General features: G+C 38.0%; 1 protein-coding gene across 1 annotated transcript in view; it reads left to right on the plus strand.

Moving 5' to 3' along the window:
• The window catches only part of Rp1 (RP1 axonemal microtubule associated), a 110022-nt gene that overhangs the window by 26886 nt on the left and 66253 nt on the right, over positions 1-16883 (plus strand). The window contains exons 5-6 of the mRNA XM_038348296.1: positions 1934-2066; positions 13880-14031. Of these exons, the coding sequence (XP_038204224.1) occupies positions 1934-2066; positions 13880-14031 (285 nt within the window). The remainder of the gene's footprint in view (positions 1-1933; positions 2067-13879; positions 14032-16883) is intronic.

Below are 16883 nucleotides of genomic sequence, written 5' to 3' on the forward strand. Positions count from 1 at the left end.
GTCCTGGAACTAGCTCTTGTAGACCAGGCTGGTCTCGAACTCACAGAGATCTGCCTGCCTCTGCCTCCCGAGTGCTGGGATTAAAGGCATGCGCCACCACCGCCCGGCTCTCGTGATTGTCTTAACTAGGGTTTCTATTGCTGTGATGAAACATCATGATCAAAAGGCAGGTTGGGGAGGAAAATGTTTATTAGGCTTAGAGTTTAGCATTACTGTGTATCACTGAAAGAAGCCAGGATAGCAGCTCAAACATGGCACAATCCTAGAGGCAGGAGCTGAGGCAGAGTCCAGGAGGAGTGCTGTTTACTGACTTGCTTCTCCTGTCTTGCTCAGCCTGCCTTCTTAAAGAGCCTAGGACATCATCACCCCAGGGATGGCACTACCCACCATGGCTGGGACCTCCCACACTGATCATTAATTGAGAAGATGCCTCCCAACTGGATCTCACGGAGGCATTTTCTCAACAGAGGCTCCTTCCTCCCTAATGACTCGAGCTTGTGTCAAGTTGACCCATAAAACACCAGCCAGTACAATGACTAATCATGTATTAGAAAATGTTTGTAATTAGTCTATTTTACTTGAATTGATGTATGTATTTATTTGTACATGAATAATTTAAATAATTCTATAGAAAAAGACTATGAAAGACTATAGAGATGTTTGAAGTTGAACTGAATACATTTTGCCTTATGATATACCCAGGACCCCATGGATGCCAGATAGCGGTATGTGGTGGTTTGCACAGAAATAGTCCTCATAGATTCCTGTGTCTGAATACTTGATTTTCGATGTGGTGAAACTCTTGAGAAGGATTGGGAGTTCTGGCCTTGTTAGAAGAGGTGTATCACTGGGGATGTGCTTTGAGGTTTCCAAATAATGCTGCCATTTACAGTGTACCCCTCTCTGGTTCCTGCTTGTGGCTCAAGATATCGGCTCCCTGCTGTTCCTTCCACCATTCCTTTGCTCTGCCATCATGGTCTCTTACCCTCTAAAACCATAAGCCAATTAAACACTTTCTTTTTTAGGTGATCTTGGTCATGGTGTTTTATCATAGCAATAGAAAAGTACCTAATACACTTGGTAAATTTTCTTTCTTGCAGTTTTATAATACGAGAGAATATATTGAAAAATTCATGGAAGGTGAATAATTACGTAAAGCAATTTTTACTGTGTTATTAAGGATGAGTAGTTGTTAGTAATGCCATAACCTTTACCTTAAAGTCATAAAGCTTCTCGAAGCAGTACGGAAAATTAAGTTTGCTTTGTGAAAAGTAGTGACGAGTTTAAAATTACTCCCTGACTTTTGTATAAGATGATGCTCTTCTTTTTGCCTTTTAGACCTTTCAAAGAAGGATATAAAGTTGATACTTAGTTACATAACATTTTCATTTTATTGAATAAGTTTATAAAAGTTTATCATAAATCCACTTCCCATCTAATTTACTTACTAGCTAATAGCTAATATTATATTAATTATGAAGTTAGTGTGCTGTGATGCCTGTTAAATGATTTGAAAAGGTTGTGTAATATTGTAATGGAAAGATACAACAATCAGAGTGAAATATTCTTTCATTTCTCTCTAACACAAATACATACTCTCTTGCCTGAGAGCCCATGGAGAAAGGAGAACTTCCCCGTTGCAGGAGGGGAGATGGTGGGATTGAACTAGGACTTTGTGCACGGTAAACTTCTTATGTCCATCTCTGAGTTGTTCCACTTCCCAAGACACAACTGCTCCAAGACACGTTCTTTATTCTAAGTGTATAAAAACAAACCTTGCATAGTTTGTTGTTTTGGCTAAATAAAATTCCATATAGTAGGCTATTACAATTTTATTCAAAACTCTGTAGTTTGTAGGTTTAAACTATGACCTAAGTATTAGGCTTGGACAAAATCCACCTTATTATTTGATACTTTTTTTTTGCTATTACAGATTGAATTGCAAAATACAAATTCTGGAGAAAAGTTTTATATTCCTGTTCGAAGATGGCTGGCACAAGAGCGGGAGGACGGAGAAATCTGCCGAGAATTCCCAGTTTTAAGTAAAGGACAACCGGGCCTTCCAGGTAAGGAGGAGTGAAGTTCAGGTACTGCAGATAAAAACAACCTGCTCAAATGTGGAAAAACAAGGAACTCAATAAATTCATGTTGAATAAGTGATTGAATGAGTGATTAATATGGTTAATGTCTAAATCAATTATTGTCGCTCTTATGAAAAATGCATGCAAATATTCTTAAATTATTTTATACATCAGTGTTCAGTAATATGTTCTTATTGCAGTTCGTCCTATTGGAAGGTCAACTGAAATGCCACTTAATGAAAATAAGATTAATTAATAGATGATAATAGTCAACATCTTCTAGAGCAGTGGTTCTCAGCTTTCTTAATATTGTGACCCTTTAATACAGTTTCTCATATTATGGTGACCCCCTGACTATAAAATTATTTTGTTATTACTTCATAACTGTAATTTTGCTACTGTTAGGAACTGTAATGTAAATACTTTTGGAGATGAAGGTTTTTTTTAAGGGGGTTGTGACCCACAGGTTAAGAACTGCTTCTCTACAGGAATAGTGGGTTTGTTCTCCTGTTTCGCACAGCCTATACCCAGTAATATACCTTGGTGTTCAGTAATAGCTGCCTTCACACTGAAGATACCAAGAACAGGTAACCCTCTCAATCTACCAGGCTGGATGCTTCAGCTGTCCCTCCCTGGCACTATATGCCTGAGAATTTCTAAACAGGCACTGGTGTTCAGTCTATACTGGAGGCCTATAGAAATTATATTCTATTATTAATGAAACAACGTAGCAGCAGAGGCAGCAATAAGAGTATAGCGTAGTTGAACTCATCAACAGCGTGGTTGAACTTGCCAAGGAAGTGCTAAGGCAAACAGGAGAAGAACAAAGTTTTCCTGTTGGTCTCCTTTATGAGGCTCTTCCCATTTTATGTAACATTGATTAAGAAAATCCATTAATCTATAAAGCAAAGGAAATTATAAGCTGAGTAAAAATGGAGCCTACAAAATAATAGAGAATCATTTCCAGCCATACATTTGAGAGATAATTAATATTCACACTATACAAAGAAAACTTAAGAATCAAGGAAACAAGCAACTTAAGGAAAAAAGTCATGAATCTGAATAAAGAGTATTCATAAGAACAAATAAAAATGGCTAACAAACATCTTTAATGTCTTTAGTAAACAAGGACATACAAATTAAAATACTCTGTAATCTTAACACAGTCAGAACTGCTAAAATCCATAAAACAACAGACAACAAAGGCTGATGAGTATACAGTGTAGGCAGAGGCTGCTTGCTTGTTTCCCGGCCGCTCAGACCCCAAATAACCACACAGTGTAACATCCGGGCTACTACGTGTACTATGGTACTATGCCCATAGTGTGGCACATGCACTCTGAGAAGTTTTGCATTCGCCAGTCGGGCAAGGGCCTGGAGATTTAAACACATAAGGACACACAGAGACACGGGGCATCCTTGAAACAAGAATGCCTGCTTTATTGTGCTCAGGGGCAGCTTATATAGTGCTTTGGCCACGCCCCAGCTCTCAGGATCTTTCAGCTGCAGCCACCAGAACCCACTCCCCTGCCATCAGGGTCTCGTGCTCCGGGCAGCTGTAGGTTGTTCAGAGCAGAGGAAAACAAGTTGTTTACAGGAAATTCAGGGTCTGGTGGCCTGCAGTCCCCAACAACACAGAAACTATATTAATTACAATACTGTTTGGCTAATGACTCTAGCATATTCCTAGATAGCTCTTACACCTTGAATTAATCCATTTCTATTATTTTATATTTTACCATGAGGCTCGTGGTTTACTGGTAAGTTTCCCAGGCATCTACCTCCTTTGGAGGCTACGTGGCATCTCCTTGACTCCGCCCTCTTTTTTCCTCTATCTCTGATTGGAATTTCCGCCTTGCTCTATTCTGCCCTGCCAGAGACCCTAAGAAAGCTTCTTTATTAACTAATGGTAACAATGCACATTCACAGCATACAGAGAGGAATCCCACATCAATACAGGGAAAGGATTATTATACCCTAGTATAGCTGCTATAGGAATACATATAGCGAAAACTCAAAAGGTAAAAATAGACCTACCATCTGACCCAGATATAACACTTCTTCACATTTATTAAAAAACTCAATATCCTTCTATAGAACTCTTGCTTAGAATATTCTTTGCAGTTCTATTTGCAATAGCCAAGAAAGGGACACAGCCTAGACATCCTTTAACTGATGAATGGATAATAATAAAGTGCATATGCACAATGGAATTCTATTTAGTTATATAGAAAAATCAAATCACAAAATTTGCAGGAGGTATATGGATTGAATTAGCTTGAATTAGAAAAAAAATGATACCGAGTGAGGCAATTGAGACTCAGAAAGATGAAAGCTTCATGTATCATTTGTGGATCCTAGTTATGGATATTTAGATTGAGCGTGTATCCTGAAGTAACTACAGAAGCCAGATAGCAGAAAGGACTTATGGGAAAAGGATGCAGGACATTTGACGAGGGGCTTAGTAGGACATGGGTGCTATAGAGGGAAAGGGGAAAAAACAGGAGAAGGAGACCTAAATAGAGAGGAGAGTTGGAGGATAATATCGAGCAAAAAGAAGGATGGAGAGATAAATAACTTTAGAGGTGTTTGTAAAAACGGTAGGGGAACATTATTTTATAAACTTAAAATAATATTACCTCCCAAGAGCCATAGACTATCTACCTAAAACTCTGGTGCCAGATCTGGAGACATTCTTTTGAATCCTTGGCCCCAAACAGTACGAGCTGGCCTTGTTGCCACAACTATTAGAACTTGAAGGTCAGACCCTGTTGCCGTGTCTTACTACATACTTCAGACATAGGACATGGAGGGTCCGAGCTCAAACCAAGTTATGCCTACATATTAACATATTTTTATCTGTATTCTCATCTAGTAGTTTCAAAGTTTACAGTTTTACCTTAATTAAACTAGATGAAGATCTAGTTTAACCTTTCTGCACATGTATACACAGTTCTCTCAGCAGCAGCTGATGGCTGTAGCTCCATGAAATTATTCTTTGCTTCCACTCTTCTGTTCTGTTCCATTCTATTGGTCTAAACATTAATTTTTGTGCCAATACCATGCTGCTTTTGTTATTCTGGTTTTGGAGTGTGTTTTTTTCCTTTGAGACAGAACAACACAATTCATAATCAGTTACTATTATATATCCAACCTCTCTCTTTTTGTGGTTATTCTGTTTGAGGCCTTTTGTATTTATTTGTATTTATCTGCCATCCTTCCTCCTTACCCCCCCCCCCTCTCTGTGTGTGTATTTGTGTCTCCCTCTCTCTTTCTTTCTTTCATTTTGTTTTTTTGATGTGGGATGTCCTTAAGTATATGTGTTCCTTTTCTTGGTTGATGAGTAAAGCTGTTTCAGTCAATGGCTTAGCAGAGTGAAAGCAGGTGGGAAATCCAAACAGATATAGATAGATAGATAGATAGATTAGATAGATAGATAGATAGCTGATAGATAGATAGATGATAGATAGATAGATAGATGATAGATAGATAGATAGATGATAGATAGATAGATACATAGATAGATACATAGATAGATAGATAGATAGATAGACAGACAGATAGATGATAGATAGATAGATACATAGATACATAGATAGATGATAGATAGATAGATGATAGATAGATGATAGATACATAGATAGATACATAGATAGATAGATAGATAGACAGACAGATAGATGATAGATAGATAGATACATAGATACATAGATAGATGATAGATAGATAGATAGACAGACAAATAGATGATAGATAGATAAATAGATAGATAGATAGATAAGACAGAGTAGAGGAGATGCCACATAGCCACCAAAGGAGAAACATGCCAGAACATTATCAGTAAACCACAGTCTCATGGTGATACATAGATTAATAGAAATGGGTTAATTTAAGATGTAAAAGCTAGCTAGGAATATGCCTGAGCTATTATCTAAGAGTATTGTAATTAATATAGTTTCTATATGATTATTCAGGTCCTTAGCTTTCTGAGAGTCTAGCTTCATGTAGGATGTACTGGTGGCAAACATGTTTTTTGTCACAACTCTGTGGAGTTTCAATGTCCCTGACACAGCCCAGAAGCATGGTGCCGGATGCTCATAAACACCATGTTTGGTGGCAGGGCCTCTTAAAAGAACTTCAAGGTTCTTGCAGCTAAAGTTGAGTCAGAAAGCTTCTCTTAAAGGAGATGCATGTTTGATTTATTAGTGCAGGCTTATTATTAACTTCCTTTTGCAACTTAAATTAACTGATAATTCTTGTCTATGTTTAGCACCAAGGCTTGGTACCTTTTCTCAGTGAGAATTCATCTTGCTTCTTCCCCATGTGGTTGCTGACTGTGTCTCTGTCTTTCTTCTTTCCAGAATTCTTAGTCTGGTGCTCCTGCCTATAATTCCTTCCTGGCTACTGACCAATCAGCATTTTATTAATTCGATATGAGTGACAAATCTTTACAGTTGTACAAAAGCATTATCCCACAGCAGGCTAATTTGAAGAATTTTGAATCAATGGTGTTGGCAGAAGAGATCTCAAAACAGCCTTGTACTGTGTCACATGATTATTGCAGATCTATAATGAAAAGAAGCAAGTTAAGCAAGGAAAAATATAGTTTAAGAAGAAAACAGGGAATATTTAAAAGGCCAAAGTGCAAAATCTCTTTGGAGACTCCTGGCAATCTCTTCATGGCAATCCCCTGTAAAATCAAAATGAAAAGTAGGATCACATACTTCCAACATTCAAAGATAGAGGTCATGAATTCCAAAGGAGAGGAAAGGGGGCATGGTGAAGAAATACCGAACCAAAGTAAGGTCTAAAACCAGCACGGCTAATTCCACACTCAGAACTCTCACTGGCCTAGCTTTCCCTGCCTACCTAAGTTCTGCCTTGCTATAAGTCCCAAAGCAGTTTCTTTATTCATTAATGGTAATCACAGCACACAGAGGGAACTCCCACATCACCTTCTTTCCTTTCCTTCTTCCCTTCTTTCCCTTCGTTCCTTCCTTCCTTCCTTCCTTCTTCCCTTCTTTTATTTTTTGAGACAGGATTTCTCTGTATAACAGCCTTGGGTGTACTGGAACTCACTTTGTAGACTCATTTTGGGTGGCTTTGAACTCACAGAGATCCACCTATTTCTGCCTCCTGAGTGCTAGGATTAAAGATGCTCACCAGCATGCCCAGCAGGATTATTTCTTTTAATGTATGGGGAACATAACAATATTCATAAAATAAGATAGTATTACCATAAGACCATAATACAATAATACCATAAGACAAAGAATACAAAACAAAATTTTATTTTATTTTTTTTTTTTTATTTTTTTTTTTTTTTTGGTTTTTCGAGACAGGGTTTCTCTGTAGCTTTTTTAGAGCCTGTCCTGGAACTAGCTCTTGTAGACCAGGCTGGCCTCGAACTCACAGAGATCCGCCTGCCTCTGCCTCCCGAGTGCTGGGATTAAAGGCGTGCGCCACCACCGCCCGGCCAAAACAAAATTTTAAAAGGAGATATTTAAATCTGAGCTAACCATTTCATTGCCACCTTATGGACCATACACTCAGAAAAATCAATGTCCTCTGTCAGATAAGTAGAATTTTGGTATATAACAAAAAGTAGTATGAAATAAGAAAAGAAGTCAACCCTGCTATATTTGATGAACACCTGTAGTCTTTCTGTGACTGCAGGGTTATGGGGGAATATTATTTAATCTTTTGAAGGAGCCTTACAGTGTTTACATGGTAATTCCAGAATATTTTAACAACAGTACACAAGTGCTGAAGCTATTGTTTGTCTTTAGTTTTCTTCCCTCATTTTTTTGTAGCACTTGTTTCTCTTATGTTCACATTGGCTATCTGAATGGTTGAGTAGTGTTTTATACTGTGTCTTTTCTTTGAATTGGTTCTATATTTATGCTGAGTTTTCACATGCTTCATGATCATTTATTTATTTTATTGGGAGAATTGTCTATTATTTTCGCAAACTATGATTTTTTTGTCTTATTGTTATTTTTGTCAAGTTTCACAGTTCCTTCTATTTTCTGTATACGATCCCCATAATAAATATACAATTTGCAATTATTTCTCACAATTTTATGGCTTACTCTTGATTTTTTCTTTCACAGTGTGGAATATTTTAAGTTTAATATGTGCATGTCTCTGCTTTTGCCTTTGTTGCCTATTATTTTGCTCTCTTGCCTGAAAAATCAATGTGAAATTTGTTCTACCATCCATTTCTCTGTATTTTTTGCACTTTATTATCTTGGATCTTATGTGTAGGTCCTCAGTGCATTTTGAGTTATTTTCTGAGTATAATATAAGGGACTAGCTCATTATTTCTCATGTAGATAGCTAGCTTACCAGCAACTTTCACTAAAGAAGTTGCCATCCCCTCTTGTGTAGTTTTCTCATACTTGTTGAATTTATTTGGTGTTGAATTTAGGTGCTGCTGCTGTGCTCTCTATTATTCACTTCTATCATTTTGTAGAATGCTGTGTTACTTTTTCTCTGTAGCATGTTTTAAAATCAAGAAAATGGAGTAGTAAGGACATTTTGTTCTTCAAGGTAGTTTAATTATTCAGAGATAATTAAATCTAGATAATAACGTAGTTTATTATGCTTTTTATTTCAATACATTTTATGCTGAATTTTTATATTGATTACACAATGTCTTTAGATTTCCCTGGATCATATAGACATTTAAATAATATTAATTCCTTCATTTATAAGCATGGACTATCTTTCTGTTGGTTCTTACATTGCTGAATTTATTTCAGGAATGTGTCATAGTTTCCAGTGACAAGTGTTTTGTTGTCTTGGGTGAATTGAGTTTTAAGTATTTCATTCTCTTTGAGACTTATTATAAATGCAGTGATTTTAGCTTTGAATCTTTAGATACATGTGTACATAAATTGGAGTATCTTGTTAAGTCAGGAAACTAGGAAGGGAAGGGGTACGAGATTTCAAGGAAAAGGGATAGAAGGCACACATTCCCACCAGCTTCAGTGCGTGTCCTCTGGTGTTAGAGCTGAGCTGAATGCAGGAGAATCTGCTTAGTTTCTGTGGCTGTCATAAAGCTCTGGTGTCATCATGATGGTCTCTCTAGGGGAATGCAGATCTAGGCTTGCTTTTGAGCTCTCTCTGATGACCTGTGGACATTTTAAAAATGAAAAAAAAAAAAAGAAACAGGCCACCTAGCTCAAGCATAATGATATTTGCAATCTCAGCACTCAAGAGGCTGAAGGGGAGGAGCTTGACTTTGGGGACAGCCTGGGCTACACACTGAGACTATATCAAAAGAAAAGAAAAGAAAAGAAAAAAACAGTTTCTTCTAAAAAAAAATGAACCAACTATTTTGTTTTCATTTCTAAACTTGACTCCTAAGTGAATATGTCAATTGGTAAGGACATCTCCAGTTCACTTTTATATTGGTTCTCTCCATTCTTGTGTGCAAAACAAACACTATTCTGACCTCCCTTTTCTATCTTCTTCTCTAGGGGTTAGCAATAAGAGTTACTTCATTGCTTTTTATTCTCTTAAGGAAATTTGAAGCATAAAATGCAAGCATGTCTTATTTTCCTGATGTGTTGTTTTTTGTTTTAATTGAAGGTTTTGACAACCCCGTTCCACCTGTCTTATAGTTGCCGTGTTCATTTGGTGTGTTTCCCTATCTTATTTTGCTTGGTAGTTTTCATGATATTCCAAATGTTTTCATGTTTATTCATTATGATCTGTAATCAGTGATCTTTGATGTTATTATTATAATTGTTTTAAGACACCACAGACTATGTTCGTAATCAACAAACTTAATGGGCAAATGTGTGTGTGTGTGTGTGTGTGTGTGTGTGTGTTTGTGTGTGTGCACTGCTCAGCTCACAAATCATCTTCCTATCTCCCTCTCTTAGGCTTCTCTATTGCCTGCGATATAACATTATTGGAGTTGGGTCAATTAATAATGCTAGAGTGACCTCTAAGTGTTTGAATCTAAGGCTAAGTGCATGCCTAATTTTAAATAAAAAAGTTAGAAGTGATCAAGTTTAGTGAAGGAGGAATGCCAAGGGCCCAGAGAACTTGGAAACAGGCTTTTTGCAACCTGTTACTCAGACGATGAATGAAAAACTCTTGAAAGAAATTAAAACTGTTGCTACAGTGAACACACAAATGATAGGAACGAACTATCGGTAATGTTGTTACAAAGCTTAGAGTTCCCCACACAGAATCAAATCTCCCACAATGTTTTCTTAAGTCATAGCTTATCCATGACAAAGAGCTTGACTATCTTGAATTCTGTAAATGCTGAAGAAAGAGTGAAGACTTCTGAAGAAAAGTTGGAAGCTACAGAGGTTGTTTTGTTAGGTTTAATAAAAGAAATTATCTCTCTGTAATGAAGATATAGTGTAGCAGTTGGCTCTGATGCAGAAGCCTTCGCTAGTTCTCTGGAAGGTCCAGGTAGAAGTGATGAAGACTGTTAGACTGTAATAAAGCTCTCCTGGAAGGTGGGAGATGCAGGCAAACCACTTTGTGATAGAAGAAAATGCGGTCAGAGTCTTCCTTACCTAGAGAAAAGTTATTATTTGTCTTCAAAACTTCTAAAAACAGACTGATTCTCTTGCTAGGAGATGCATTTAGCCATTTTGTTTTGAAGTCAGTGGTCTTTTACTGTTCTGAAAATCCTAGAGCTACTGTGGCTGATACTCAGTCTACTGCACCTGTCTGTGTTCTACAATGGGGCGGCAAAGTCTAGATGACAGGATATCTGTTTACAATGTGATTGCTGAGTATTTTAAGCCCACTGTTTAAACACACTGTTCAGAAGAAAATCCTTTCAGAATATTACTGCTCACAGCAATATGCTATTGGTCAACCAATAGCTCTGATGGAGGTGTGCAATAAGACTAATATTTTCATGCCACTAACACAACACACTGTCTGTAGCCCGTGGACCAAAGAATTGTTTCTACTTTAAGTCATAAAAGTTTAAGAAATACGTTTGATGTGATTGCTGTAGATATTGATTCTTCTGGTAGATCTCAGCAAAACTCCTATAAAGAAGCTACCACTCAAAATGACATTATGAATATTCACTATTGATAGGAAGAGATTAAAATTCAACGTTAACAGTAGTTTGGAGAAGTTGATTGCAACACTAAAGGATGACTTTCAGAAGTTGGAGACTTCAATGCAGTCACAGTAGGATTAGCTACACAATTCAAAGTAAATGTGCTGGGTAGCTTTGTGCCAACTTGACACAAGCTAGAGTTATCTGGAAAAAAGGAAACTTTAAGTGAGAAAATGCTTCCTTTAGATCTGGTTGTAGGGAATTTTCTTAATTAGGGATTAATGTGGGAAGGCCCTGCCCATTGTGGGTTCAGCTGATGGTCCTGGGTTCTACAAGAAAGCATGCTGAGCAAGCCATGGAGGAAAACCAGTAAGCAGCTCCCCTCCATGGCCTCTGCATCAGCTCCTGCCTCCAGGTTCCTGCCCTGTTTGAGTTTCTGTCCTGACTTCCTTTGATGACGAACAGTACTGTGGAAGTGTAATCCAAGTAGACCATTTACTCTCCAACATGCCGTCTGGTCATGGTGTTTCATCACAGCAATAGAAATGCTAACTAAGACAGTAGATGTGATTGAATTTCTTGATGAAATCTTAGGATAAAACCTTAAAGAATGAACAATTACCTTTTATGTATAAAAGTGGTTTGGTAAGAGGAAGTATTCTTAGTGAAAAATTTAGGAACAATAGATTTACAATACTACATTAATATATTTGATATAGCATCATCATTATTTGAGAAGACTGACTCTAATTTTGAATGGAAGTCCAGTGTGGGAAAATTCTGTCAGATAGTATTGTATGTTACAAAGTCTTTGTCAGCAGGAGAATCATTCAGTGTGATTATTTTAAGACATGGGCCACCTTTACCCTGCCATGACCAATGGCCACCATTAACATAAAGCAAGACCCTCCACTGGCAAAAAATAGAATCATTGAGAGATGAATGGTTCTGATGATTTTTAGCTTTTTATTTTTCCCAAAGATGTTTTTAAAAATTAATACACATACATTTTTAGACTAATTCCATTAATTCTATGGAACAGAACACAATTTTAGAATGAAAATAGCATTTAAAAATGGAATTACTCAAAAAAGTATATTACGTTGCCCAGATTGGCCTTGAGGTTCAGGGTTCAGCTGATTTTCTGTCTCGGTCTCCTGACTATCTGGGACTACAGGTTTGCGACACTTCTCTTGGTCACTTGTGAATGTAACCTTTACATGTACTAGGGAAACAAAGAACTGTGTGACTTTAATGCAGCGATCTAGAACTAGACTGCTCATATCTGTGAGGTATAACTTTAAAGAGAAGTGTTATTAGTCAACAGAGGATGATTGCAAAAAGTAGTTGTACTCCAAAATAAATATAGTTCTTAGCAGTTTCTCCTTCCAAACCCACCTTTATATGATTGGCACATGTGAAAAAGTCATTGATGCTCAAGTACTAAGGATGAAACTCAGGTGGGAAGGTGGAGGGACTCTGGCGTTAGTCGTCCTTGCCTCTGGAGCACCACACACGAAAATTAGCTCCTTTCCTCTCCCTCAGGTTCAGGAGCCTCTGGTCACTTTTCTCATGGATGTCCTCCTTCTTTTCCGGTCTGCTTATGAGACTGCTCAGTGAATTCAAAATTTCTCTTTGGAAGGTTTTGACAATTTTGAAGATTTTACCTGGTTCTTCTTTAAATTTTCTATTCCTCTGCTGCTGAGACTTTCTCGTTTGTTCGTTTTGTTTTAAGAGCCTTCATAATTATTGGTGAGGGCGCTTGTATGATAGATATTCTAAAGTCCTTGCTATATAATAATGCCAGTGTCATCTGGAAGCCGTCAGCTGTGAGCCAATGGTGCTGCTACCTCACTGGTCCTGTCTCTTTAGCCTCTTTACCCATGACAGTGGCGAGTTTTATGATTGCTAATTGTCTTGAGGAATTTCATACTGTATCTTGGACACTGCAGGTACGAGTTTCTGATCAATAAAATTTATAAAGAATGTTAGTAGTTTTGCTTTAGAGCGCAGTTGGCTACATTGGTTAGTTCCAGGTCACAGATTCCAATTTGTCTTTTGTGGACTGTGGTTCAAATATCTATTCAGTTCTTAAAGCCTTTATCATTCCCAGATCTTTCTGTTCCTGTGGCTGAAAGATTTGGGTTTAATTGTATTGTCCTATGTACTTCCAATCTCCCTGTGTCTAGGGAAGAAAGAGTAAAATGGGCATTGGGGGCTGATGACTCAGTCTATTGCAGTGTAGCTCCATTAAGCAGAGGGAAATTTCCTCTCTTTCAAAAGGTAGGCTCTTGGCTTCTGGGCAGAGACACTGGGATTCCAGAGGCTGCACAATGGGGAGGAGGGTAGAATGTCTTTCCTTTGTCTTTATATTAGTAGCTGTAGCCCTTGCTTGTGGAACCAAAACCAGAGACTTCTGAGTAATTTGAGTCTAAGCTCTCATGCTTCTCGCCAAGTTTCTTCGGCAGGGCGTCCAGGCTGGGGAACTGCGAAGAAAGACCAATGCCAACCTGTTGCATGGCGCTACTTTAACACCTGGTCTTCTTCCCATGTGCCTCTTTAGCAGGTCAAGGCAGAATGCTCATGGTTCTGTTGAGCATCCTTGGTTGCATGGCCTGATGGTACCTAGGTGCCATATTCTGTTACATCTTACCTAAAGTTTGGGTTCTGGATCATATTTATAACCTTGATTTTCAATTATGTCAGTAACTCGTGGCACTTAAAACTTAAATTTATTTTCTTTTATTGTCAGTGACCAAATACAAGGTGTATATTACAACAGGCGAGCTCTGGAATGCTGGAACAGTGGCCAATATCTACCTTTCTATCTATGGGGAGAAAGGAGACACAGGATCCAGGAAACTCTCTAGAGCAAAGAGCGCTGTAAAGTTTTTAAGAGGACAAGTAAGTAAACAAAGATTACTTTGTCTGGTTTTAAAAGTATGATTGTGGTAAAAGCATGTGGGATTTGCCGCAGTGGCCAGTCTGTGCATTTAAACCACACGGTTCGCTGGTGGCATGCTGGTTACTTTTTGCCAAGATGAGACAAACTAAAGATGCTCTGCAAGAGGGAACCCCAACTGAAGACCTGCCCCTAACAGATTTGATTGTGTGCATGTCTGTGGAACATTTTCTTGATTAACGGTTGGTGTTAGGGGGGTTACCCACTACGGTGGTGCAGCCTCTGTGTGGGCGGTGCTGGATTGTTCACCAAAAGAGCAAGGCAGTGAGCAGCTTGCCTCCATGATTGAAGCCTCTGCTCCTTCATGAGGTCCTGCCTGGATTTCCCTTAATGGTCGAGGGTGATCGGGATGTAGAAAACAAGCAAATCCTTTCTTCCACAGGCTGATTTTGGTCTGAGTGTTCTGTTGTTGCAATGGAAGGAAGTCTAAACATGCAGACGATACTCCTTCTAGGTGGCTTGACTAAAAATTTCAAATAAGAAAAAAAAAGGTGGCCGGGCGGTGGTGGCGCACGCCTTTAATCCCAGCACTCGGGAGGCAGAGGCAGGCGGATCTCTGTGAGTTCGAGGCCAGCCTGGTCTACAAGAGCTAGGTCCAGGACAGGCTCTAAAAGAGCTGCAGAGAAACCCTGTCTCGAAACCCCCCCCCCCCCAAAAAAAAAAAAAGAAAAAGAAAAAAAAAGGTGGAGGTGAGCGTCACCTGCACTGAGTAGAAATCAGCCTTAAAATTTTCACTTTTTCTTTGCTTTTGTAACCTGGAGGTATATATACAGTGGGACACTTAAGCAAAGCTGAGGGACAGCCATGAACCATAGGACCTACCCAGCCACATATCTGTGGGAGCAACAGATAAGGCCTTTCGGTATACATATTGGTGATCTCTGAAGTTACATACATTAGGTGTATTAAATGCATTTTTAACTTACAGTGGATTCTTTTGGAATATAACCCCACTATAAACCAAGAAACACCTATAGTCACATGTATATGTTTTCTAAAAAGTTTTTCTTTTCTAAAGCTATAAATTTATAATTATTTAGTAAAAACCCCTCGATTTACTTGTCCTGTTCTTCCATTTATATGAATTTAGTACTTTAACTACCTCATATAAATTGAATTACAGTAGCTTTTTTGATTAGCTTTTTCTCATTTAGCGCAATGTCTTTAAATTGAACCTATGAAGTCAGATGTGATAGGATTTTCTTCTTTTAAACACTGATTAATATTAAATTGGTTGCATACATCACAACACTATATAAATTCACTCATGGATAGATAGATGGGTTGCCTCGACTTTGTGAATATTATAAATAATACATTATAAATATTCTTGAGATAGAAATTATAAATACTCTTGAGATAATTTCTTCAGTTACTGTGAATAGGGAACTGGGCTATATGGTAGTTTGCATTTTATCCTTGGGAAATTGCCACATTGTTTCCGCTAGTGGTTATAATATTTTATAGTTTTACCAATGATGGACAATTCCAGAGGCTCCTGGTTATTTTCCTTACTAAGCAATAGTTATTTTTTGTGGTAATGGATTATAGAGTATTTTAGTTTTCATTTATATCTCTTTAATAACTAGTGATACTGAACAATTCCCATATGTTTGTTGTCTATTTGCATAGAAAATTTTTTTTTAGTGGTTTGAGGGGGGTCAATTTTTTATTGCTGAATCATAGAAGTTATTTGTTCATGAGGCTCAGGGAACTTTGGGGAAGAGGGGACAGAAAGGTTGCAAGAGCCAGAGGATCAAGGAGTTTGCTGTTAGATTGTGTCTCTTCACAACCACAGAAGCTACACCTTCAATGTCTTACTGACATGACCACCATGGGTGAGCTGAATCAGGATAAAACCAATAAAGTGGATGGGGAAAGCCCACAATGCTTAAATTTCACACAAAAAACTATAAGCAACCAAGGTAAACTAGAAATGGGAGAGGTGGTCTTCCTCAGAGAAGAGCCCAGTCCCAATGGTCGTCCCTGAAAATATATATACAAGGAACATTATGTGCACTCAGCAGGTTATATTTAAGAGTATATATTATATTTGCATATATATCCATATATGCATACAATAATAATTACGAATAAAAGAGACCAAGAATTTGAAGGGGATAAGAGAGAGGTCTTTAAAAGAGTTTGGAAGGAAGAAAGAGAAGGAAGAAATGCAATTATATTATAATCTCAAAAAAACCCCACAAAAACTCAACAATGACAAAAAATGAAGTTATTTGTGCCTATGAACCTGAATTTTCTTTGTACTTCCTCATTTCTGAAATCCTCACTTTGTTTATTTTTTTTTATTTTATTTATTTATTTTTTTTGTTTTTTCGAGACAGGGTTTCCCTGTAGTTTCTAGAGCCTGTCCTGGAACTAGCTCTTGTAGACCAGGCTGGCCTCGAACTCAGAGATCCGCCTGCCTCTGCCTCCCGAGTGCTGGGATTAAAGGCGTGCGCCACCACCGCCCGGCCCTCACTTTGTTTATTTAAGGATCCTCCTGGCCTGAAATCTTTACGTTTATTTTCATTCTCTCTTGACTGACTTACTTATCTCCTTTCCATTAGGACTAATTTATCATTTATTTTGCCATTTTGTTTGGAACACATCACCTTGCTTCTGTTTGTCTCTGGACTTTATGTATTGGTTCAAGCTCTAGATAAGAACTGCAGGTCCCAGGTTGCCAGTCTGGCTTCATACAGGAAGTAAACTTGCCAGGCCCAGACTTCATGTTGTCTAAACTCTTGTTTATTTGTTGTTACTTAATGTTTATACTAAAATTCAATTGAAT

Source organism: Arvicola amphibius, chromosome 11, assembly GCF_903992535.2.
Source record: "Arvicola amphibius chromosome 11, mArvAmp1.2, whole genome shotgun sequence".
NCBI lineage: Eukaryota > Metazoa > Chordata > Mammalia > Rodentia > Cricetidae > Arvicola > Arvicola amphibius.